This window comes from Haematobia irritans, chromosome 2 (genome assembly GCF_050003625.1).
Source record: "Haematobia irritans isolate KBUSLIRL chromosome 2, ASM5000362v1, whole genome shotgun sequence".
Taxonomy (NCBI): Eukaryota; Metazoa; Arthropoda; class Insecta; order Diptera; family Muscidae; genus Haematobia; species Haematobia irritans.
This window is the reverse complement of record NC_134398.1, coordinates 162,652,059-162,678,346: the sequence shown is the minus strand read 5'-3', so window position 1 is coordinate 162,678,346 and position 26,288 is coordinate 162,652,059. Positions and strand designations below refer to the sequence as shown.

The following is a 26,288-nucleotide window of genomic DNA, read 5'->3' as shown; positions in this document are numbered from 1 at the left end:
AAACGCGTTCAATCCCTATGTGCACATATTTTCACCGCTGACAAACTGCATAATCCATAACTTTTTTCCAGGGATACATTTGTAAGAATCCTGATGATATTTGTAGGGTTTCCAAGAGTCAATAGTCAACAACATCTAGGGATTTAAAATGTAGGGGTAAACATGAGGATACTTTTGTGTAGTAACTTTTTTTGTGGGGGAATTAAACATAAATAAATAAAATAAAATAAAATAAAATAAAATAAATAAAAAAATCAATTAAATTAAATAAATTAAAAATAAAACAAACATTTATACAAGACCGAAAGTTCAGTGACTTTACTTGGGATGTGTTAACATTTTTTAAATTTTATTTAGCAAAATTAAATGTTAAATGTTATAAAAGAAAATATAAATTAAATTGTTAATACAACCCCAACTACCTAGTCTCATTTCCTAGAGGGTATTCTCTGCATTGCATTATTATATGACTTTAAGTGTATATTGTAGAGGCGAAAAAAGAAAAAAATCACAATTGCTGTAACATTTTCTCTTTTAAGCTGTTCATATATGAACACATACACATTTTCATACAATTATTTCTTCACACACAAACACAAATGTATACATAGGAGCATAGCTTATTTCTCTGTATTTCTGGATTTTCATTTGAAATTAATATATGTTTTTTTTTCTTTTCTTTCTCTATTTCCCTTACTTGTAGGTTCCCATCCGCCCCGAATAGTAGAGCATCCAATTGACACAACCGTACCACGTCATGAACCAGCGACTCTTAATTGCAAAGCGGAAGGTTCACCCATACCCACAATACAATGGTATAAAGATGGAGTAGCATTGAAAATTCTGCCTGGCTCACATCGGATTACACTACCGGCTGGTGGATTATTTTTTCTCAAGGTAAGTTCCAAGCGAAAACACAAAACTCACATACATCTACGGAGTAGAGAAATCCGTACGAAAAAGAACTTGAGAAAGGAAATGAAATAATAAATATCCAGCTGAGTGTCTCTGGTTGGGATTAAGACAACTTAACAATACATTTCAGTTGGGAAAATGAGAAAAAAAGAGCGTAGCGGAAAGATCAAAAATTGTAGGGAAAAGAAAAATGAAATGACGAAAATGCGTTATGGGTAAACCTTCCAATTAATAGCAGGGGTTTTCAACATTTCGATAATATTTTTTAAAGAATTTTGAAAGTTAAAAATTTTCTATACAGATAAAATTTGTCAAGAATTTTCTATAGAAATAATTTTTTGCAACAATTTTCTATAAAAATCAAATTTTGCAAAAAATTTCTATAGAAATCAAATGTTGACAAAATTTTCTAAGAAATAAAATGTTGACAAAATTTTCTAAGAAATAAAATTTTGACAAAATTTTTTAAGAAATAAAATTTTGACAAAATTTTCTAAGAAATAAAATTTTGAGAAAATTTTCTAAGAAATAAAATTTTGAGAAAATTTTCTAAGAAATAAAATTTTGAGAAAATTTTCTATAAAAAAAAAAATTTCTATAGAACAAAATTTTCTGTACAAATAAGATTTTGATAAAGTTTTTTATAAAAAAAAATTGACAAAATTTTCTATACAAATTTAATTTTGACAAAATTTTCTACAGAAATAAAAATTTGAAAAAATTTTCTATAGAAATAAAAATTTGACAAAAATTTCTAAAGAAGTAAAATGTTGACAAATTTTTATACAAAAAAAAACAAAATTTTCTATAAAAATAAAAATTTGAAAAACTGTTCTATAGAAATAAAACTATAGAAATAAAACTTCTTTACAAAATTAATAAGATGTCGACAAATTTTTCTATAAAAATAATATTTTCCCAAAATGTTCTATAAATTTTCTATATAAATAAAATTTTTACAAAATTTTCTATATAAATAAAATTTTTACAAAATTTTCTATAGAATAAAATTTTTACAAAATTTTCTATAGAAATAATATTGTGACAAAATTTTCTCTAGAAATAAAATTTTGACAAAATTTTCTAAAGAAATAAAATTTGACAAAATTTTCTATAAAAGTAAAAAATTTAACAAAATGTACTATAGAAATAAAATTACAAAATTATGTCTATAGCAATAAAACTTTGACAAAATTTTGTAAACAAATAAGATGTCGACAAATTATTCTATAAAAATAATATTTTCACAAAATGTTCTATAAATTTTCTATATAAATAAAATTTCGACAAAATTTTCTATAGAAATAAAATTTTGAAAAAATTTTCTATAGAAGTAAATTTTTGACAATTTTTTTGTTATAGAAATAAAGTTTTGAAAAAATTTTCTATGGAATAAAATATTTTACAAAATTTTCTAAAGAAATAAAATTTTGACAAAACTTTCTATAAAAGTAAAAATTTGAATTTGAAAATTTTCTATACAAATAAAATTTTCACAAAATTTTCTATAGAAATAAAATTTTTATAAAATTTTCTATAAAAATAAAATTTTCACGAAATTTGATATAGCAATAAAATTATTGGTCAATTTTCTATAAAAATCAAATTTTGCAAAAATTTTCTATAGAAATAAAATGTTGACAAAATTTTCCATAGAAACAAAATTTTCTGTACATATAAGATTTTGATAAAATTTTTTATAAAAAAAAAAAAATTCTATAAAAATAAAATTTTGACGAAATTTTCTATAGAAATAAAATTATTGGTCAAAATTTTCTATAGAAATAAAAATTTGAAAAAATTTTCTAAAGAAATAAAAATTTGACAAAAATTTCTAAAGAAATAAAATGTTGACAAATTTTTATATAAAAAAATATCTTCACAACATTTTTTATGAAAATAAAATTTTGACAAAATTTTCTATCGAAATAAAATTTTAACAAAATTTTCTATAGAAATAAAAATTTGAAAAAATGTCTATAGCAATAAAACTTTGACAAAATTTTGTAAAGAAATAAGATGTCGACAAATTATTCTATAAAAATAATATTTTCACAAAATGTTCTATAAATTTCCTATATAAATAAAATTTCGACAAAATTTTCTATAAAGTTTTTCTATAGAAATAAAATTCTTTACAAAATTTTCTATAGAAATAAAATTTTTATAAAATTTTCTATAAAAATAAAATGTTGACAAAATTATCTAAGAAATAAAATTTTGACAAAATTTTCTATAGAAACAAAATCTTCTGTACAAATAAGATTTTGATAAAATTTTTTATAAAAAAAAAAATTGATAATATTTTCTATACAAATTTAATTTTGATAAAATTTTCTATAGAAAGAAAATTTTGGCAAAATTTTCTATAGAAATAAAAATTTGAAAAAAATTTCTATAGAAATGAAAATTTGACAAAAATTTGTAACGAAATAAAATGTTGACAAATTTTTATATAAAAAAATATCTTCACAACATTTTCTATAAAAATAAAATTTTGACAAAATTTTCTATAGAAATACAATTTTGACAAAATTTTCTATAGAAATACAAATTTGAAAAAATGTCCTATAGAAATAAAACTTTGACAACATTTTGTAAAGAAATAAGATGTCGACAAATTTTTCTATAAAAATAATATTTTCACAAAATATTCTATAAATTTTCTATATAAATAAAATTTCGACAAAATTTTCTATAGAAATAAAATTTTTAAAAAAATTTCTATAGAAGTAAAATTTTGACAAAATTTTTGAAAAAAAAATTCTATGGAAATAAATGTTTGACAAAATTTTCGATAGAAATATTTTTTTTTTCACAATTTTCTATAGAAATAAAATTCTTTACAAAATGTTCTATAGAAATAATATTGTGACAAAATTTTCTCTAGAAATAAAATGGTGACAAATTTTTCTATAGAAATACAATTGTGCAAAAATTTTCTGTAGAAATGAAATATAAATACAATTTTCTATAGAAATAAAATTCTGCAAAAAATTTCTATAGAAATAAATTTTTGGCAACATTTTCTATAGAAATAAAATTTTGACAAAATTTTCTGTAGTAATAAAGTTTTGAAAAAAATTGCTATGGAAATAAATATATGACAAAATTTTTTATAAAAATAAAATTTGTTACACAATTTTCCATAGAAATAAAATTCTTTACAAAATTTTATATAGAAATAATATTGTGACAAAATTTTCTCTAGAAATAAAATTTTACAAAATTTTCTATAGAAATAAAATTTTGACAAAATTTTTTTATAGAAATAAAATTTTAACAAAATTTTCTATAGAAATAAAATTTTGACAAAATTTTTTTATAGAAATAAAATTTTAAAAAAATTTTTATAAAATTTTCTATAGAAATAAAATTTTTATAAAATTTTCTATAGAAATAAAATTTTGCCAATATTTTCTATTGATTGAATTGAAGCACAATATTCTATAGAAATAAAATATAAATAAAATTTTGCAAAAATTTTCTATAGAAATAAAATTTTGCAAAATTTTCTATAGAAATAAAATTCTGCAAAAATGTTCTAGAAATAAAATTTTGACAAAATTTTCTATAGAAACAAAATTTTGGTAAAATTTTCTGTAGAAATGAAATTGTAGCACAATATTCTATAGAAATAAAATATAAATAAAATTTTGCAAACATTTTCTATAGAAATAAAATTTTGCAAAATTTTCTATAGAAATAAAATTCCGCAAAAATGTTCTATAGAAATAAATTTTTGACAAAATTTTCTATAGAAATAAAATTTTGACAAAATTTTCTATAGAAATAAAATTTTGACAATATTTTGAGTAGTTATAAAATTTTTACAAAACTTTCTATATAGATAATATTTTTACAAATTTTTCTAGAGAAATAAAATTTTTCAAAAATTTTCTATAGAAATAAAATTTTGCAAAAATTTTCTAAAGAAATAAAATTTTAACACAATTTTCTATAGAAATAAAATATAAATAAAATTTTGAAAAAAAATTTTAGAAATTAAATTTTTGACAAATTTTTCTATAGAAACAAAATTCTGCAAAATTTTCTGTAGTAATAAAATGTTGACACAATTTTCTATAGTAATAAAATGATTATTAAATTTTCTATAAATTTTGTGTTTGGTAGTTTTTTGGCAAAAAGTTCTCCAAATTTTAGTAGATTATTTTAGGCATTACGTATAGGGGATAATCAATCGGTGAAAAACTTTTTGGTATTTGGTCGAAACTGGGAGTGAACCCATGGTTTTTTGTATGTTAGGCGGACAAGCTAACCATTGCACCACGGTGGCTCCTAACTTTTAGATCTTGGTCCAATTGACCCCATCTTAAAACTGATTCAAGTGAAAAATGGCGTCTCTTTAAAATTTCCCCTTTGGTGTATTAATTTTGTGCAACTTTAAAACGTCAACAGCAATTCAAATGTCTTCAACTTTGCGAAAGTGTGAGATTACATTTACCTTTGCACTGAAGCCATGGCCCAAGTTGAAATTGTAAGTGGATATTTATATTTCGCTCCATTATGAAACTCGGTATACGTGGACGCTGACAGTCTTCTCTCATTGGCATTTGTAAATTTCCAGCCTTGATGAGGCTTTCGCATTTTTTGTTTTTATATCGCAGAAATTATCCTTTACATTTTTTTCTTAGCTAGTGGAAAAGAGTTTTGTTTCACCTTCACTGATATTCTACAATGAAGATATCATAACTATGGAGATGGAATGTGGTCTACGTTGATTTTTATTCGGGTTTAATTTTCTGCCTGACATTACACTGACTGGAGATACAGGATGTTTCTTTTAAGTTTGGTTTTGTTTTTTTTTTTCGTTTCGTTCGTCTCTGTCGGAAAATATAAAACAGTCATTTGTTTATGACGACTATGCCACAACGACGTCAACGACAACTACGACCATGACGATAATGAAGGTGATGGCCCTGAGCTAGGTCCTTTGGATGAGCGCATATTTTCCATGCTTACCTGTACTCAAGCCCAACTTCATATGGTATTCATATTCACAAAAAAGGATTCAGACTACAGGACTATGGTCGTCCTGTTTGTTTGTGAATGTGTGTCTACTTGCTTAAGTATGTATATGCAAGTGTGTTTGTGTGAGAGAGAAACAGCTTACTAATTACTTTTTGTTGCTGTTGTTGTTGGTTTTCTTTACGGTTGTTGTTGTTGTCCTCACTGTCCGTAGTTATGGACGAATTCATACGTATGCGATTCATTTTGGTTGGAATAATTTCACTTGCTGTTGTTTTTCTCTTAAATATGCCTGAGGTATATGCGGATGTGGGTTTTATTTTGTGTTTTTGTTTTTTTTTCGGACTGTGTAAGGGGTTGGGGGGAATTGGGGTTTTGGCAAACAATTTTTCTCCTCAACTTAAAACAACTTCATTAACGCTAAATAAACATGAAAACCTTTTGATAAATTTGCAAACGCTTTCATAGTGAAATGTTATGAAGCAATGGAGGAATTGTTGAAGTTAACCTGGTGAACACGTACTCAAAAACAGTGGGTCCAAGTGAATGCAATGATTTGTGAATTTACAACCCCAAAAAGCTAATGTTGGTTACAGGGCTGACATGTATAGCAACCAATATTCTAAACTGCTCTTCGGACAGCTGACAGATTTATTCTGGTGATAGTTCATTTTATTATTTACAAGCTTACAAAAGCATTTCGGTCTTTTCCAATTAGAAATAAAGCTATTCGTGATGGAATTCAAGCAGGATAGTGTGATTGCTTTATATTTGGCTGGAAAACCTCAAGTTGGAGCCCTAAAGCATTTAAATATAATTAAATTTCTTGCTCTCGTACCATTGTTCGTTACTGTGATACTGGCAGTGTTGGATCGCATCCAAAAATTGGACAAAAAAACGGTAACAACATCAGAAATGATCGAAATTCACGGCACAGTGGTAGAAAACTTACTCGTGAGCAGAAAATATCGCAAAAGCAGAAGTAACACATGTTGAAAAATGAACTTGACCTAATACCATTGAAATTCCAAAAAGTGCAAGATTTCACCGTTACACAAAAAAATTAGACTGAAAAGACTCAATGAGTTGCTTTCCTTGCAAGTAAGTGACCAATTCCGAATTTGGATTTCCCAGATGAGAAACGATTCTAAATTGAGTAGTTTGTGAACACAATGATCGGATTTACTTTCCAAAGAGGTCAGCTGAAAATGTACACCTTCGTTTGGCCACCATGACTCCCGAACCACCGATGGCAATGGTGTAGATCGCCGTAACATCCGGTGATCGCTTCCCGCTCATAATCATCGACCATGAAGTCAAACTGAATGCCAAATATTATGGAGAAAATGTGCTCAAGCTTTGGGCAGCAAAATATTTCATTCATCATTATCGCACTCAGCACAGGTCAACCAAGAAAGGCTAAGAACGGAGGTTCCTCGCTATATTTTTACCGCACAATGGCCACCAAAATTTCCGGAAGACAATCCATTCGACTTTTAGCGTGCCTAGAGAATTTCGAAGAGTAAGGTTGGCACTAAAAGATATCAAAGTTTCGATCATCTCAAGACGGATGTTCGACATGAATGGATCAAAATACCACAGAACAACTTTTGTGTAGCGTATGATGGCTTTGTCGGACGGATGAAGGTTATATTTTCTATCAAAGGTAGTCAATTCGAGCAAATATAAAACGATTCTAACATTTTTTATCACCGGCATTGGGAGCCACCGTGGTGCAATGGTTGGCATGCCCGCCTTGCATACACAAGGTCGTGGCTTCGATTCCTGCTTCGACCGAACACCAAAAAGTTTTTCAGCGGTGGATTATCCCACCTCAGTAATGCTGGTGACATTTCTGTGGGTTTCAAAGCTTCTCTAAGTGGTTTCACTGCAATGTGGAACGCCGTTCGGACTCGGCTATAAAAAGGAGGTCCCTTGTCATTGAGCTTGACATGGAATCGGGCAGCACTCAGTGATTAGAGAGAAGTTCACCAATGTGGTATCACAATGGACTGAACAGTCTAAGTGAGCCTGATACATCGGGCTGCCACCTAACCTAACCTAATCTATCTCCGGCATTTTAGCTTTACTGAGAAGGGATAAACCACAGGTTTTGGTCAAAACTAACATAGAACCTAGGATCTTTTGTATGCTAGACGGATATTCTAATAACTGCACCACGGTAAATGCATGAAGCATGAAAACGGACGGACGGACATGCTTAGATCGACTCAGAATTTCACCACGACCTAGAATATATATACTTTATGAGGCCTTAGAGTAATATTTCGATGTGTTACAAACGGAATGACAACGTTGATATACCCTCATCCTATGGTGGAGGGTATAAAAATATCATCAAAATTTTTTCCTACGCCAATTACATTATTACAATTTACACCATACCTCCTTTAAGGTGATAAATTCAGTAGTAACTATTTTTTTATTCTATTTTCGTCAAGTTAAATTTCGTAGAATAAAAGTTAAGCCCATAGTGTGAACAAATTTCATTAGCAAAACTAGGCATGGCGTACAGTACAATAATGATGACTCAGTTGTTGCATCCTGGGTATGGGTGCTTTTCCCGGATATGATAGTAAAACTAGAGGATGTACGATCCTACTATGCTGAATGCTACGGTACTCATTGTGATGATTGCAGCTAATACTATCACACACATACGTACACTCTTCTCTTTGGCAAGTTGATGATGCATGATGACAATGATACTGCAACTGATGAGAGGAAACACAACCTTTAACAAACTGCAAAAGTTGACTAAAGTAAAATGACAACAACAACAAAAACGACCTTTTTATAAATGCTACTAACAAACCTCATCTAAAATTGAATGAATGACTGTAAGTGAAAATGAGTTCAGTTGAACATGTATGGAGGGATATATAAATCAATGGATATAAGGGTTATAAGGGTGGATGGAGAAGATTTTCTAAACAATTAATTTTGAAATATTTACTCGTGGATAACTTGCATAAAATCCAAACGGATCAAGAATAAATTATCAAGTATACATTATGGTTAAAAATTGGATAAATCGAATTTTTAAAAGTTTTTAAATGTTGACAATTGCGATTTTGCCGTCCACAGCACATTGACATCATAATTGAAAGAACATGTTGCAACATTTCTAAAACTTTGTAAATTTTTTTGATGTGAACATAAACAAATTCGCAGTACGATGAACTTTTAATTCAAAATATTCGGACGAAACAACACGCACACTTATGTGGCAGCCGCTGGCCAATGGATGGGTCAATCCAGTACACAGAACCCGCCGCCGTGGGATCGGACCGATATGGACCAATTTTTGCATGGTTATTAAAGACCATATACTTGCTCCTCCAAGAGGCTCAGGAGGTCAAATTTGGGGATTGGTTTGTATGGGGGGCTATATATAATTATGGACCGATATGGATCAATTTTTGCATGGTTATTATAGACTATATACGTATCCCACGTACCAAATTTCAAAGGGTTCGGATAAATTTTGCTCCTTGTAACGACCAGCCCATATCAGATTCTATCTTTTGCGTTGGATGCTATCTTTTAATTCCGGCTGTGCTCAGGGCTAGGAGTGTGTTCTTGCCACAAAAGATAAATCTCCGTTCGTTAACAAAAAAATGATATTTTAGATAGCATTAGTTTTTAATTCCCCAAACATTGACAGGTACTTATACTGAAATACGAAGCATAATTACGTAAATTTGAGAAAATGAAAAGATATTAGTTATTCTCTCTTGAGTCAACCCTCCCAACCATACTGACTCCAAATATTCGTCAGCCCATTTACTCAACTTTAATATGTCATCTTTTCAATTTCGTGGAGTTTATTTATATTTAAACAATTGTATTTAACATTTAATTAAACTAATAGGAATCATATGTATAGAATAATATAAGTTAAGAATGAACGTGAAATATATCAAGAGACAATAATATGTAATGTGTAACCAAGGCCTATGCTTACTATCAATTATAATCACTCATACGCAAAACAAACAAAAAATTAACTTATACTCACAATTTAGTTTATGCTCCGTCGACAAGCGCTTGAAGACTGCAGTTCAAAACAAATTGTTGGCGTAAATATGAAAATTATAAGCTGTGCCTTAGTCTAAGAAAGTAATATAATTTGTATCCATATGATGCCAGTGTCGTGTCAATTAATTGGATCCTTAAAATTGTAGATTCATGGTATTGATGACGTTAATTTTTATTTCCTTTGGCAGAAGCGGCGAAAATTCTTTGACAAAACGGTTCCATATATTTTATAATTATTTTTGTAACCATTTCAATCCAATGCATTTTTATATAATATTTAATTAAATTAAATCATTGTCGGTCGTCTTGATCATTCCATACAATAAAATAGCAAATGACTTATTAGCTTTTCAACCCGCAATATAAAAGAAATCTTTCTTTTATTATATTTAAAAATTGTGTTGCTGTGGGATATGCATCCCACAGCTTTGTATTGGTAAATTGGAATATCTGCAGCTCTGACCAAACAATGAAGATTCGCGCCGAAAAATTATTATGTATAATATCAATTAAATCCCTTTTGTGAGCTTTTTCACCTTCTTGTTGAAAATTCGATATCAAAATCCAAAATTTAGAAGCAGTTGGAAATTAATTTGAAACTCAAATAATAATACCTACTTTTCTTGTAGAAAGTTATAAAGTTATAAAGAAAGTGAAAAATGTATGGTACTAATCCATAGGTAGAAATATTTGGAAATTAATCTGAATTATTAAAATGTACACCCGACGCGGTTTCAATCTATTCGTGTGCCTCACATCCTCCAAGAGGCTCCAGAGGTCAAATCTGGGGATCGGTTTATATGGGGCTATATATAATTATGAACCGATATGGACCAATTATTGCACGGTTGTTAGAGATCATATAACAGGTTGGCTGATAAGTCCCCGGTCTGACACATAGATGGCGTCGCTAGTATTAAATGCATATTATTTTTATATAGTACCAATCTTCAAATGATTCGTGTATAAATTTGACGTCTGTAAGTCAATTAGTTTGTGAGATAGAGCGCCTTTTGTGAAGTAACTTTTGTTATTGTGAAAAAAATGGAAAAAAGTAATTTCGTGTTTTGATAAAATACTGTTTTCTGAAGGGAAAAAATACGGTGGAGCCAAAAATTGGTTTGATAATGAGTTTCCGGACTCTTCCCCAGGGAAATCAACAATAATTGATTGGTATGCAAAATTCAAGCGTGGTGAAATGAGCACGGAGGACGGTGAACGCAGTGGACGCCCGAAAGAGGTGGTTACCGACGACAAAATCAAAAAAATCCACAAAATTATTTTGAATGACCGTAAAATGAAGTTGGTCGAGATAGCAGAGGCCTTAAAGATATCAAAGGAATGTGTTGGTCAAATCATTCATCAATATATGGATATGCGGAAGCTCTGTGCAAAATGGGTGTCGCGCGAGCTCACATTTGACCGTGTTGATGATTCTGAGCGGTGTTTGCAGCTGTTAACTCGTAATACATCCGAGTTTTTCCGTCAATTTGTGACAATGGATGAAACATGGCTCCATCACTACACTCCTGAGTCCAATCGACAGGCGGCTGAGTTGACAGCGACCGGTGAACCGTCTCCGAAGCGTGTAAAGGCTCAAAAGTCCGCTGGCAAAGTAATGGCCTCTGTTTTTTGGGATGCGCATGGAATAATTTTTATCGATTATCTTGAGTAGGGAATAACCATCAACAGTGACTATTATATGGCGTTATTGGAGCGTTTGAAGGTCGAAATCGCGGCAAAACGGCCCCATATGAAGAAGAAAAAAGTGTCGTTCCAGCATGACAACGCACCGTGCCACAAGTCATTGAGAAGGATGGCAAAAATTCATGAATTGGGCTTCGAATTGCTTCCCCACCCACCGTATTCGCCAGATCTGGCCCCCAGCGACTTTTTCTTGTTCTCAGTCCTCAAAAGGATGCTCGCAGGGAAAAAAATTGTTTTTCTTTGTTAGACCGGGGACTTATCAGCCAACCTGTAACTAACACCAAGAACTAAATTTCAACCGGATCGGAAGAAATTTGCTCCTCCAAGAGGCTCCGGAGTTAGGTTAGGTTAGGCAGCCCGATGTATCAGGCTCACTTAGACTATTCAGTCCATTGTGATACCACAGGGACCTCCTTTTTATAGCCGAGTCCGAACGGCGTTCCACATTCCGGTGAAACCACTTAGAGAAGCTTTGAAACCCTCAGAAATGTCACCAGCATTATTGAGGTGGGATAATCCTCCGCTGAAAAACTTTTTGGTGTTCGGTTGTAGCAGGAATCGAACCCACGACCTTGTGTATGCAAGGCGGGCATGCTAACCATTGCACCACGGTGGCTCCCAAGATGCTCCGGAGTTCAAATCTGGGGATCGGTTTATATGGAGCCTATATATTTATGGACCGATATGGACCAATTTTTGCATGGGTATTAGAGGTCATATATTAACACCACGTACTATTTGCAACCAGATCGGATGAAATTTGCTCATCCAAGAGGCTCCGTCTCAAGTCGATAGCGAACAGCCGGACGGACGGACATAGCTATATCGACTATATACTTTATGGGAACGTAGACCAATATTACGATGTGTTACAAACGGAATGATAAAGTTAATATACCCCTACCCTATGGTTGAGGGTATAAAATCCACATTACATTAACTTGTTAATTCAAAATATTCGAAAATAGAAAAATGGAAAGTCGACATAACTTTTCGATTTTCGGCAGTTGTCATTTTTGTCAAAATCGACTGAATGATTTTTTTTAGAGACCACAAAGGTGATTTAGTCGACTTTGGCTATAATCAAAAGATGACTACGTGTAATAGATTTTATTTGATTAAAACAAAAATCAATAGTCGAAAGTTGACTTCCATTCTTCAAATTCATTGACTTCCGACTTAATATGAAAAGTTATATAAAATTTTTCTTGCATCTATGCTATCTTGTAAATTTCATCATTTAACTTCACCCTTTTATACATTGTCATTCTATTCCGAACGTAAATAAAATTGCACATTCGCATTCGCATGTAGTCATGCTAAATTCATTTGCATTGTTTATTTGTCTTTAACTTCAAATGTTTTACGACTATGTTCATTCAAAACAAATGACATCCTTGTCAACCTGACAGCATCCTTTCTGAATTCTCAGATGATATTGCACACTAACCTTTGCTTCTATGCAAGTTTCACCGAAGTTCCAATGATATGAATAGAATAAGTGGTTGAGTTGGAGAATACTTGGAAAAAATAGATGAAGGAAAATTTTACTCTTCCATGTACCATATATGTAATTAATAGAAAACAGAACAGAAAAACAGAAAAACTTTTATTTAAAATGATATAGATAATTAATTATTTAAAATATATAATCAATAATTAAATAACATATAAATTTAATGTTTTTTTTGCTTGAGTTCAATCGCATTATCCTAAACCGACATTGAACGCTCCTTTAATGTCTAAAAGACGCATTTGTATATTATATTAATCGACAGACAGTGAGTTTTAAAATAGAATCGAGTAGTTCCTGCAATGCAGTCTCTGTATGAGAGCTACCTTTTATAACAATACATTTTATGACAACGATATTTATCAATTCCCCTGAATCTTATCAGTTCGTAATCAAACTTGATCACTAATAGTAAAAGTAAACTTGCCAGATGGACGGGATTCATCTGAAATATCCCGAAATTACGTATCCTTTCACAAAATTTACCAAAAATCACTGAATTTTAAATACTTGCAATCGAAAGTTTATATTGACCAGCTGTTAAACATTATTTCATTGGAAAAAATATTCTGAAGAATATTCGGAAACTTATATTGGCTATAAAAAATGGCACGAAACTATCTTCTAGTACATTGGGAAAAAAGCAAAGTTATAAGCGCGAAGCTACAGACTATCTAAAAACGGCAATTGCATATTTGGAAAAAATATCGAAATATGTCGACTTTCAAGAATCAGCCACATTTGCAAAAAAAGACAATGTTTGATATAAATATTTTCGCTACCATCTTGGGGAAAAGAATTTAGGAATTTCCAAGCCTGTACACAAAAATGGACTTTATCCCGACTACTGTGTCTTTCGTGGCACTAATGCAAACTGAGAAAAATAAAGTGGTAAAATATGAGCACCTTTTTTCGTGATAGGGAAATTGTCCAAATTGTCCTAATATATGATATAAACAAGTATATACAGCCGTAAGTTCGGCCAGGCCGAATCTTATGTACCCTCCACCATGGATTGCGTAGAAACTTCTTCTAAACACAATCGAATTACTTGGGTTGCGGTAACGCTTGCCGATGGCAAGGTATCTTAAAACCTCCTAACACCGTCTTCTAAATTATAAGTAAGTCCATACGTGGTATATATTAAATTAAAAAAGACCGATTAAATACGTATATAATTCAGATTGACAAAATTTTCTATAAAATTTTAACAAAATTTTCTATAGAAATAAAATTTTGACAAAATTTTTTATAGAAATAAAATTTTTAAAAAATTTTCTATAGAAATAAAATTTTGATAAAATTTTCTAAAGAAATAAAGTATTGAAAAATTTTTCTATAGAAATGAAATTTTAACAAAATTTTCTTTAGAAATAAAATTTTGAAAAAATTTTCTATAGAAATAAAATTTTGGTAGATTATTTTTGGCTCGAGTGGCAACCGTGATTATGAACCGATATGGATCAATTTTTGTGTGATTGGGGATCTGCTATATACAAATGTAGACCGATATGGACCAATTTTGGTATGGTTTTTAGCGGCCATGTACTAACACCACGTTCCAAACTTGAACCGGATCGGATGAATTTTGCTCCTCCAAGAGGCTCCGGAGGTCAAATCTGGGGATCGGTTCATATGGGGGCTATATATAATTATGAACCGATGTGGACCAATTCTGGCACGGTTGTTAGAGACCATATACTAACACCATGTTCCAAATTTCAGCCGGATCGGATGAAATTTGCTTCTCTTAGAGGCCTCGCAAGCCAAATCGGGGGATCGGTTTATATGGGGGCTATATATAATTATGAACCGATGAGGACCAATTTTTCCATGGTTGGTGGAGAACACATACCAACACCATGCACCAAATTTTAGGCGGATCGGATGAAATTTCCTTCTCTTTGAGGGTCCGCAAGCCAAATCTGGCGATCGGTTTAAATAGGGGCTATATATATTTATGGACCGATGTGGACCAATTTTTGCGTGATTATTAGAGACCATATACCAATACCATGTATCGGCGACTTTGCGCCGTACATTACCGGATTTGTCGGGACAAGCAAAAACAGTGACATTTGAGCTTCAATTTCATATAAATTTCTATTTATCATGTAAAACAAAAACATAATAGGCCGATTTTTATACCATCCACTATAAGATGGGGGGTATATTAACTTTGTCATTCCGTTTGCAACACATCGAAATATTGCTCTAAGACCCCATAAAATATATATTCTCGGTCGTGGTGAAATTGTGAGTCGATCTAAGCATGTCCGTTCGTCCGTCCGTCCGTCCGTCTGTTGAAATCACGCTAACTTCCGAACTAAACAAGCTATCGACTTGAAACTTGGCACAAGTAGTTGTTATTGATGTAGGTCGGATGGTATAGCAAATGGACCATATCGGTCCACTTTTACGTATAGCCCCCATATAAACGGACCCCAAAATTTGGCATGCGAGGCCTCTAAGAGAAGCAAATTTCATCCGATCCAGCTGAAATTTGGTACATGGTGTTAGTATATGGTCTCTAACAACCATGCAAAAATTGGTCCACATCGGTCCGTAATTATATATGGCCCCCATATAAACCGATCCCCCGATTTGGCTTGCGAGGCCTCTAAGAGAAGCAAATTTCATCCGATCCGGCTGAAATTTGGTACATGGTGTTAGTATATGGTCTCTAACAACCATGCAAAACTTGGGTCACATCGGTGCATAATTATATATAGCCCCCATATAAACCGATCCCCCGATATGGCTTGCGAGGCCTCTAAGAGAAGCAAATTTCATCCGATCCGGCTGAAATTTGGTACGTGATGTTAGTATATGGTATCCAACAACCATGCAGGAATTGGTTCCTATCAGTCCAAAATTATATATAGCTCCCATATTAACCGATCCCCAGATTTGACCTCCGGTGCCTTTTGGAGAAGTAAAATTCATCCGATCTGCTTGAAATTTGTACGTGGTGGTAGTATATAATATTTAACAACCATGCCAAAAGTGGTCCATATCAGTCCATAATCATACATAGCCCCATATAAACCGATCCCGAGATTTGGTCTTGGAGCCTCTTGGAGGAGCAAATTTCATCCGAGTGAGTTGAAATTTGGTACATTGTGCTAGTATATGGTCGTTAACAACCATGCCTAACTAGGTCCATATCGGTCTATAGTTATATATGGCCCTCAGATAAATCGATCCCCAATCACACAAAAATTGGTCCATATCAAGTTCATAATTGTATATAGCCCCCATATAAGCGACCCCCATATTTCAATTCTGGCCCTCTACGTACAAAAAGTCCATATCGATTCGTAATTATTTGTAGACTTACGTATACATAACTTTTTTTGTCTAATATATGCCATGTATGGACTAAATCACAATTTAGAAAACGATGTTAAGAAGTTTTAAGATACCACAACCCAAGTAAATCGATTGTGGATGACAGTCTTTCGTAGAAGTTTCTACGCAATCCATGGTGGAGGGTACATAAGATTCGGCCTGGCCGAACTTACGGCCGTATATACTTGTTTTTCTTATTTTCGCTGCAATACTCATTAAGCTTGTCAGCGAAATATTTTTTTCTAGTGTATATTCCTATTCTCTTACCTTTTCCTTATTTAAAGTTGTAAATAAGTTTATTTTTATTACAGACTCATACACTCACACTTACACACACACACTGGTACACAAAGAGCCATTGCGTGTATTTTGTATTCTTTCTAGAACTTTTGAACATTTCATTAGATGTGTATGCATTTCACTTGAACATTTTCATTTGGATTCTATTCTAAGAGGGCTCTAATGTTTGTTCTTGTCTACGCCCTCATTCCGTTTACATTGATGTCTGAGTGAGCTCAATTTTAATTTAAACGAAGTGATTCCGCTACTTTTGTCCCTTAGTTGCTTTGACTGTTTAAATCCTTTTAAATGCAAATACAAGGAGCGAGTAATATTCAGTTTCATTCATTCATTCTCATCACCATGGCCTATCACCACTATTGCTAGCAGACCAACAGACAGAACGACTTGTGCAATAGCCTGAATTCACTACCACTACCACCACCGCCATCGTTATCGCTATTATTGTCATTATCCTTGCGGCAAATGAGTATTTATGCTGGGTTGAATTTCTTATATATTTTTGTTCGGATTTTTTTTTGTTTTACTATTGTATTTGTAGTTGATTTTAATTATTATTATAATTTTTTTCTCTTTTGTTTTAAAAGGATTACAGCAGAAAAAAGTGGAAAATATATATTTAAAAAGAAAAAAATATTTGTGATTTTTTTTACTAAAAGGATCATATCTGAGTTGTTTCATTTTCTACAATGCTACAGAAGGGATTAATACATAATTAATTGAAGTATACTATAAAATAAGCTATACTACCAACAATTAATTTAATATTCAGTTTTCTATGATATAAAGAAAAACAAATTGGAGGATTTTTTTTTTTATTCTTTTAACAAAGAAAATTCTTCTCAAAGCCAATAGCATTCATGAGAATAATTTATTTTATTCTCTTATCATTTGTCTCTCCGTAATTTTTAAGAGTACAATGACCCCTCTGGTTTTAGAAACCCTCCTGCAAAATTATGATTGCATTTCAAAGATAAATTTTCTTTTAGAAGTAATGATTTTTTTAAAAATTTTCTAAACCGAATTCACAGTTTATAGGATCATAGTTTAAACGCTGATATAAAAGAGAGATTTCAATCACTCCTATATTTCACAAAAAAAAAAAAAAAAAAAAAATTGTAATATTCCAAAACAGAAGCAAGTCCTTGATTAAATTAGCTAAACCGAAACGATGAAAAGCTAATAGCCTTATTATAAGAATGAAGAGTAACAAAAGGCATTAACCGAGGTTTTTCAAAATTTTATTTCTATAGAAAATTTTTGCAAAATTTTATTTCTATAGAAAATTTTTGCAAAATTTTATTTCTATAGAATACTTAAGCAAAATTTTATTTCTATACAAAATTTTGTCAAAATTTTATTGCTAAGAAATTTTGTTTCTTTAGAAAATTTTATCAAAATTTCATTTCTATGGAAAATTTGGTCAAAATTTTATATCTATAGAAAATTTTATCAAAATTTTACTGTTATAGAAATTTTTCGGAATATTTTATTTCTAAAGAAAATTTTAGCAAAATTTTACTTCTATAGAAAATTTTGTCAAAATTTTATTTCTACAGAAAATTTTTGCAAAATTTTATTTCTGTAGAAAATTTCGTCAAAATTTTATTTATATAGAAATTTTATTTATATAGAAAATTTTTGCAAAATTTTATTTATATAGAAAATTTTGTAAACATTTTATTTCTATAGAATTTTTTTCAAAAGTTTATTTCTATAGAAAATTTTTGCAAAATGTTGTTTCTATAGAAAATTTTGTCAAAATTTTATTTCAATAGAAAATTTTCGCAAAATTTTATTTCTATAGAAAATTATGTCAAAATTTTATTTCTATAGAAAATTTTATTTCAGTAGAAAATTTTCGCAAAATTTTATTACTATAGTAAATTGTGTCAAAATTGTATTACTACAGTAAATTGTGTCAAAATTTTATTTCCTATAGAAAATTTTGACAAAATTTTATTTCTATAGAAAATTTTGTCAAAATTTTTTATCTGTAGAAAATTTGTGCATAATTTTATTTCTGTAGAAAATTTCGTCAAAATTTTATTTATATAGAAAATTTTGGCAAAATTTTATTTATATAGAAAATTTTGGCAAAATTTTATTTATATAGAAAATTTTGGCAAAATTTTATTTATATAGAAAATTTTGGCAAAATTTTATTTATATAGAAAATGTTAGGAAAATTTTATTTATATAGAAAATTTAGTAAAAATTTTATTTCTATAGAAAATTTTTCAAACGTTTATTTCTATAGAAAATGTTTGCAAAATGTTGTTTCTATAGAAAATTTTGGCAAAATTTTATTTCCATAAAAAATTTTGTAAAAATTTTTATTTCTATAGAAAATTATGTTAAAATTTTATTTCTATAGAAAATTTTGTAAACATTTTATTTCAGTAGAAAATTTTCGCAAAATTTTATTACTATAGTAAATTGTGTCAAAATTTTATAGAAAATTTTGACAAAATTTTATTTCTTAGTAAATTTTGTCAAAATTTTATATCTATAGAAAATTTATGCAAAGTTTTATTTCTGTAGAAAATTTCGTCAAAATTTTATTTATATAGAAAATATTGGCAAAATTTTATTTATATAGAAAATTTAGTAAAAATTTTATTTCTATAGAAAATTTTTCAAACGTTTATTTCTATAGAAAATGTTTGCAAAATGTTGTTTCTATAGAAAATTTTGTCAAAATTTTATTTCCATAGAATTTTTTTTTTTAAATTTTATTTCTATTGAAAATTGTTACACAATTTTATTTCTATATAACATTTTAGCACAATTTTATTTCTATAGAAAATTTTGTTAAAATTTTATTTTGTACAAAAAATTTTGTCAAACTATTGTATTAGGAAATTGTGGTCAAATTGTTATTTCTATAGAAAATTTTTGAAAAATTTTAGTTCTATAGAAATTTTTGTCAAAATATTATTTCTATTTTGTCTAAACTTCATTTCTATTGAAAATTATTACACAATTTTATTTCTTTAGAACATTTTAGCCAAATATTTATTTCTATAGGAAACTTATTTCTATAGGAAATTGTTGCAAAAATTTATATCTATAGAAAATTTTGTCAATTTTTTTTTCTACAGAATATTTTGTCAAAATTTTATTTCTATAGACAATTTTGTCAAAATTTTACTTCTATTGAACATTTTGTCAAAATTTTATTTCTATATAAAATTTTGTCAAAATTTTATTTCTTTAGAAAATTTGTTTTTATAGCTTTAGAAAATTCGAAATCCTAATTGGAGAGGATGATTTTGTAAAATCTCTTAACATATCAAGAAATAGTTAAAAATTTACCATTTTTGGTAGAATTCTACCAACTGTGGCAACCGTGATTAGGTTATTTCTATAGAACATTTAAACAAAATTTTATTTCTATACAACATTTTGTAAAAAATTTTATTGCTAAGAAAAGTTTATCAAAATTGTATTTTTATAGAAAATTTTATCAAAATTTCATTTCTATGGGGAATTTTGTCAAAATTTTATATCTATAGAAAATTTTGTCAAAATTTTATTTTTATAGAAAATTTTATTTCTAAAGAAACATTTTGCAAAATTTTACTTCTATAGAAAATTTTGTCAAAATTTTATTTCTATAGAAAATTTTTGAAAAATTTTAGTTCTATAGAAACTTTTGTCAAAATATTATTTCTATAAAAAATTTTGTCAAAATTGTATTTCTATAGAAAATTGTTAGACAATTTTTTCTTTAGAAAATGTTCGCCAAATTTTATTCCTATAGGAAATTGTTGCAAAATTTTAGTTTTATAGAAACATTTGTCAAAATTTTATTTCTATAGAAAATTTTGTCGAAGTTTTGTTTCTACAGAAAATTGTTTGCAAAATTTATATTTCTATAGAAATTTTTTGCAAAATGTTGGTAGAATTCTACCACCAGTGGCAACCGTGATTAGGGTAGGTAAACTTCAGTAATGCTAGTGACTTTTCTGAGTGCTTCCAAGCTTCCCAGTGATTTCATTTTTAGTGTGACATATAATTCGAGCTTAGTTATCTGAAATGTAAGGATGGTCCATTGGACATGCCTTGGGTCGTCAAGATACAATTCCGCATCGTAATAAAATTAATAGCTCATTAAAGAGAAGGTTTAACTTCAGGTTTGACGACCCAAGGCATGTCCATTGGACATGCCTTGGGTCGTCAAGATACAATTCCGCATCGTAATAAAATGAATAGCTCATTAAAGAGAAGGTTTAACTTCATTTAAAAGAATGATGGCAAAAATTCGAAAATGTTACTCAAGTCGGGGTACCTTTACGATTTTTTTTTATTTTGCCGTATAATGTGACTAATAAAATATGAGGGGCTTAAAGTTTAATCCATAGAAGGCAAGACCTAAAATCGAGGTTCGGTTTATATGGGGGCTACATAAAAACCATGTAGGTCGCGGTTTTTATGTAGCCCCCATATAAACCCATCAGGGCGATAGCTGACAGACGGACATGGTTATATGGTCTTGGAATTTTTCACTGGTCAAGAATATTTATATTTTAGATAGTAGGAAATCGATATTTTAGTGTTACAAATAGAATGGCAAACTTTTTATACCTCCATCACCACTCTATAGTGCTGGGTATATTATACCTAAAACTAAAAAAATTAACTTAATTTTGTATTTTTGCGTGGAGCATTATTTCACTTTCCATACACAAAATAATATTATAATTTTTGATTATACGATAAATTGTTGTTAAAGAAAATATTTAAGTTCAGCAAAATTTTTGTTGATATAACGAAATTGATTGCTAATGTGACACAATATTATTAAAATTGTAATTGTATTCACAAATTATTTGTTAGCTCAAATTTAAACATAATTTTAATTGTGTTGACAAGAAAATTCATCGATTTTTTTGTGTATATGTTAGGATCATATTTCATTGGAGCGTTATTTCGTAGAGCCCAAATATTTTTAAATGATTTTCAATAAAATCGACTTCCCTTTCATTAACACACAATTTCCTGTTTATTTTATTTTCTCTGTTGGGGTTTTATTTCATTGGGGCTTTACTTTTTTTTTATTACTGTTTGAATAAAGCAACTCGATATTAAGGGAATTCCACGAAATTCTCTTTTTCTCCCTTCATTAACACAAAATTTCCTGTTAACAACCGCACTCCATGGTAAACTTTTAAATTTATTTATAACTTTAACTTGACGAGGATTATGCCTTTTACTTTCTGCCAACGATTGTTTGGCCCTTTAAACTTTCCCTTTCTGGTGATAAATAACGAAGCAGAGATTTCCTTCGTTAAAAAAATAAAACCAACGTTGAAATTACTTTAAATCGCAATTTCCAATAAAAGAAATCACTAACAATTCCAAATAAAGCCAGTAAGGGAAGGACGTTTGGATGAATGGAAAACTGAAAGAATGGACATACGTTGAAGTGGCAAAGGGAAGTATATAGGCAGCTCAACGACATCATCAATAACAAGTGTAACAGGAATATACACAGAAGCGACAGCTACGTGGGGGCACTGGTCATGCTCACCAAGACTGGAAGAGAAATATAGCAATCACTCCCTAAAGACTTTTAGCACGCAGTTGTCTGTTGTTTTTTTTTCACAGAAAATTTATGATTATTTTAAATTAAAACGGAAACATGTTTTCAGCGAACTTAAGTCACTTTTGGCCATGACCAGGATATACACGTATATATTGAAACGTCATGGATTGAAGCAATCGTATATATACATACACACACACACACAAACGATACAGTTACAGATATCCCTAGCCGGTAACAAGGAACAAAGGCCATTATTGTATTGGCCAACTGGCCTAGTAGAGATGATAATGGTGGCAAAACGATATCACGAATGTTGGTTACACCTTCGAAAACTGAGCTCAACCGTGATAATAATGGAACACACAGAGACACGAAGCCAAAACTCAAATATCAACAACTATGGCAATAAATGTTTGTTCATTGTAAAATCACATTGAATGTTGGCCACATCAACGTTCACATTCATTCATCCATTATTTCAGTTCTTCCGTCATCCACTAAGGATACCCATACTAGGTACATATCTAAATAGAGGATTACAATACAGGCTCTGTTGTGAATGACTATAGTATGGGGAGGGGTTATATACTCACTCTCTCTCTCTCACTTACACACACACACCATCTAATTCTGGCCAAAGGAAACGGAAATACCACATGACTATCCCACTATCATTTGGAGTAGAGACAGAGAGAAGGCATAACAGAATCTTAACCAAGTCAACTTTCGGATTTTAGCCCACACAACATAGCCTATTGTTTGTCTAACACGGATGGTTATGGCAAGATCATATTTTATGTATGATAGGTTTGCCTTTGTTGTTATTCTGGGACTAATATCGCCAACCATTAGCTTTGTATTGGGACTAAACACGACAATACATGTCCATTTGTTGTTATACCTAAACATTATTTGTTGTCCATATAAACCTGATAAAGGAACTCTATGGAGTAAAGGAAAAAATGCATTTGGTCTGCGTTTATTGTTTTCTTAGTATAGGCTTGTGTATTTCATTTAAGGATTTAAGATTTCTGTACCAAAAAAAAAAAAAAACACAACTACAAATTGGATACTTCAGGAGTTTTGCTATGATGGGGTGGACATTGTGAATATGATATTCTTTAGTGGTCCCTCAGATAGTTTCGGAAGCTTTTCATCACAAATTGAGTCTAGTCGTCAAAACTACAATCGAAGGTATTAAAAAAAATTACTTTTTAACCAGCTTTATTTACAAGTTAGTCCTCACTGCAAATATAGCTTATTCAGTGCCAAAGTTTTTGAATTTATATTAATTATTTTGACATTGATTTCGACACAAAGAAGCAAGGAATTACATTAGGTATACCTTAACATGGTATACATGATGCACGAAAACAACTCCTTCACCAAAGTCTGAACCACTACTTCAAAATTCAAACTCCATTGAAATCCAAATTTTGTCACGTTTTAAGTAAAAACCGTCTTTAAGATAAAACCATGAAAGAAATCTCCTATTTTCTTTTTTATATTCGCAACCATACACTGAAAAAAAAATATTTACGTGATATTACAGATTAAGCCACCAAAATTTCAGGACGCGCAATTTACATAACATCGAGGACAAATTTTTTGAAAATATTGAAATTTTAATTAAAATAAAGTTTATAATCTTTGCTTCATATTTTTTTCTTTTTTTATAAAATTTAAGATACAAATTTTGGAAATTTGCATCCCTACGTTAAAGTCGTATGTCTTTAAGCTAAGGCAAGGTAAAAACGTCTTTAAGATAAAACCATGAAAGAAATCTCCTATTTTCTTTTTCATATTCGCAACCATACACTGGAACAAAAATATTTACGTGATATTAAAGATTAAACCACCAAAATTTCAGGATGCGCAATTTACATAACATCGAGGACAATTTTTTTGAAAATATTGAAATTTTAATTAAAATAAAGTTTATAATCTTTGCTTCATATTTTTTTTTTTATAAAATGTTGGACACAAATTTTTGGAAATTTGAGTCCCTAAGTTAAAGTCGTACGTCTTTAAGCTTAGGCAATTTTCCTTAAAGTTAAGAAACACATTTGTGATTTAAAGAAATCGTCCTTAAGTTAACTGAAATATTGATTTTTGATAAACAAGTAAGGAAAGTCTAAAGTGGGGCGGGGCCGACTATATTGTACCCTGCATCACTTTGTAGATCTAAATTTTTGATACCATATCACATCAAATGTGTTGCGGGCTATATATAAAGGTTGGCCCCAAATACATACATTTAAATATCACTCGATCTGGACAGAATTTGATAGTCTTCTACAAAATCTATAGACTCAAAATTTAAGTCGGCTAATCACTAGGGTGGAACACAATGTTAGTAAAAACACAAGTAAGGAAAGTCTAAAGTCGGACGGGGCCGACTATATTATACCCCGCACCACTTTGTAGATCTAAATTTTCGATACCATATCACATCCGTCAAATGTGTTGGCGGCTATATATAAAGGTTTGTCCCAAATACATACATTTAAATATCATTCGATTTGTACAGAATTTGATAGACTTTTACAAAATCTATAGACTCAAAATTTAAGTTGGCTAATGCACTAGGGTGGAACACAATGTTAGTAAAAAATATGGGAAACATTTAAATCTGAAGCAATTTTAAGGAAACTTCGCAAAAGTTTATTTATGATTTATCGCTCGATATATATGTATTAGAAGTTTGGGAAAATTATAGTAATTTTTACAACTTTTTGACTAAGCAGTGGCGATTTTACATGGAAAATGTTTGTATTTTGACAATTTTTGTAAAAATCGGAAAAACGTATATATGGGAGATATATCTAAATCTGATCCGATGTCAACCAAATTTGACACGCATAGCTACAATGCTAATTCTACTCCCTGTGCATAATTTCAACTAAATCAGAGCAAAAAATTGGCATCTGTGGTCATATGAGTGTAAATCGGGGGAAAGGTATATATGGGAGATATATCTAAGTCTGAACCGATTTCAACTAAATTTGGCACACATGGCTATAATGCTAATTCTACTCCCTGTGCAAAATTAAATCGGAGTAAAAGATTTTGCACTGTGGTCATATGAATATCATATGACCACATATCATATCTAAATCTGAACCGATTTCAATAAAATTTGGCTACACTACTAGCTGTACTCCTAGTGAAAAATTTCAATCAAACTGGGCCAAACCTATGGCTTCTAGGACCATATTAGTCCATATCGGGCGAAAGCTATATATGGGAGCTATATCTAAATCTGAACCGATTTCAACCAAATTTGCCACGCATAGCTACTATGCTAATTCTACTCCCTGTGCAAAATTTCAACTAAATCGGAGCAAAAAATTGGCCTCTGTGGTCATATGAGTTTAAATCGGGCGAACGATATATATGGGAGCTATATCTAAATCTGAATCGATTTCAATAAAATTCGGCACACTTGACTTCACTACTAATTGTACTCCTAGAGCAAAATTTCAACCAAATTGGGGTAAAACTCTGTCTTCTGGGACCGTATTAGTCCATATCGGGCGAAAGATATATATGGGAGCTATATCCAAATCCGAACCGATTTCAATAAAATTTGGCACACTTGACTATAGTACTAATGGTTCTTCTTGTGCAAAATTGTAAGCAAATTAGGGTAAAACTCTGGCTTCTGGGGCCATTTATTTCCATATCGGGCGAAATATATATATGGGAGCTATATCTAAATCTGAACCGATTTCCTCCAAAATCATTAGGGTTCTATTCTGAGCTAAAGCACATACTTGTGCCTAATTTGAAGTTGATTGGACTAAAACTACGACCTAGACTTTGATTACAAAAATGTGTTCACGGAGAGACGGACAGACGGACATGGCTATATCGACTCAGGAGCCCACCCTGAGC

The 26,288-nt window shown here is 30.4% G+C and overlaps 1 protein-coding gene and 1 long non-coding RNA gene across 3 annotated transcripts in view; one reads left to right on the top strand and one right to left on the bottom strand.

The window, feature by feature from the left end:
- Positions 1 to 10,541, bottom strand: part of LOC142226663 (uncharacterized) — a 95,718-nt gene extending 85,177 nt beyond the window's left edge. Inside the window, exon 1 of the long non-coding RNA XR_012719719.1 lies at positions 9,947 to 10,541. This is a non-coding gene — a long non-coding RNA (uncharacterized LOC142226663). The remainder of the gene's footprint in view (positions 1 to 9,946) is intronic.
- The window catches only part of robo3 (roundabout 3), a 410,915-nt gene that overhangs the window by 237,578 nt on the left and 147,049 nt on the right, over positions 1 to 26,288 (top strand). For both annotated transcript variants that reach the window (XM_075296773.1, XM_075296772.1), the window contains exon 2: positions 704 to 897. In XM_075296773.1, coding sequence (XP_075152888.1) covers positions 704 to 897 — 194 coding nt within the window. The remainder of the gene's footprint in view (positions 1 to 703; positions 898 to 26,288) is intronic.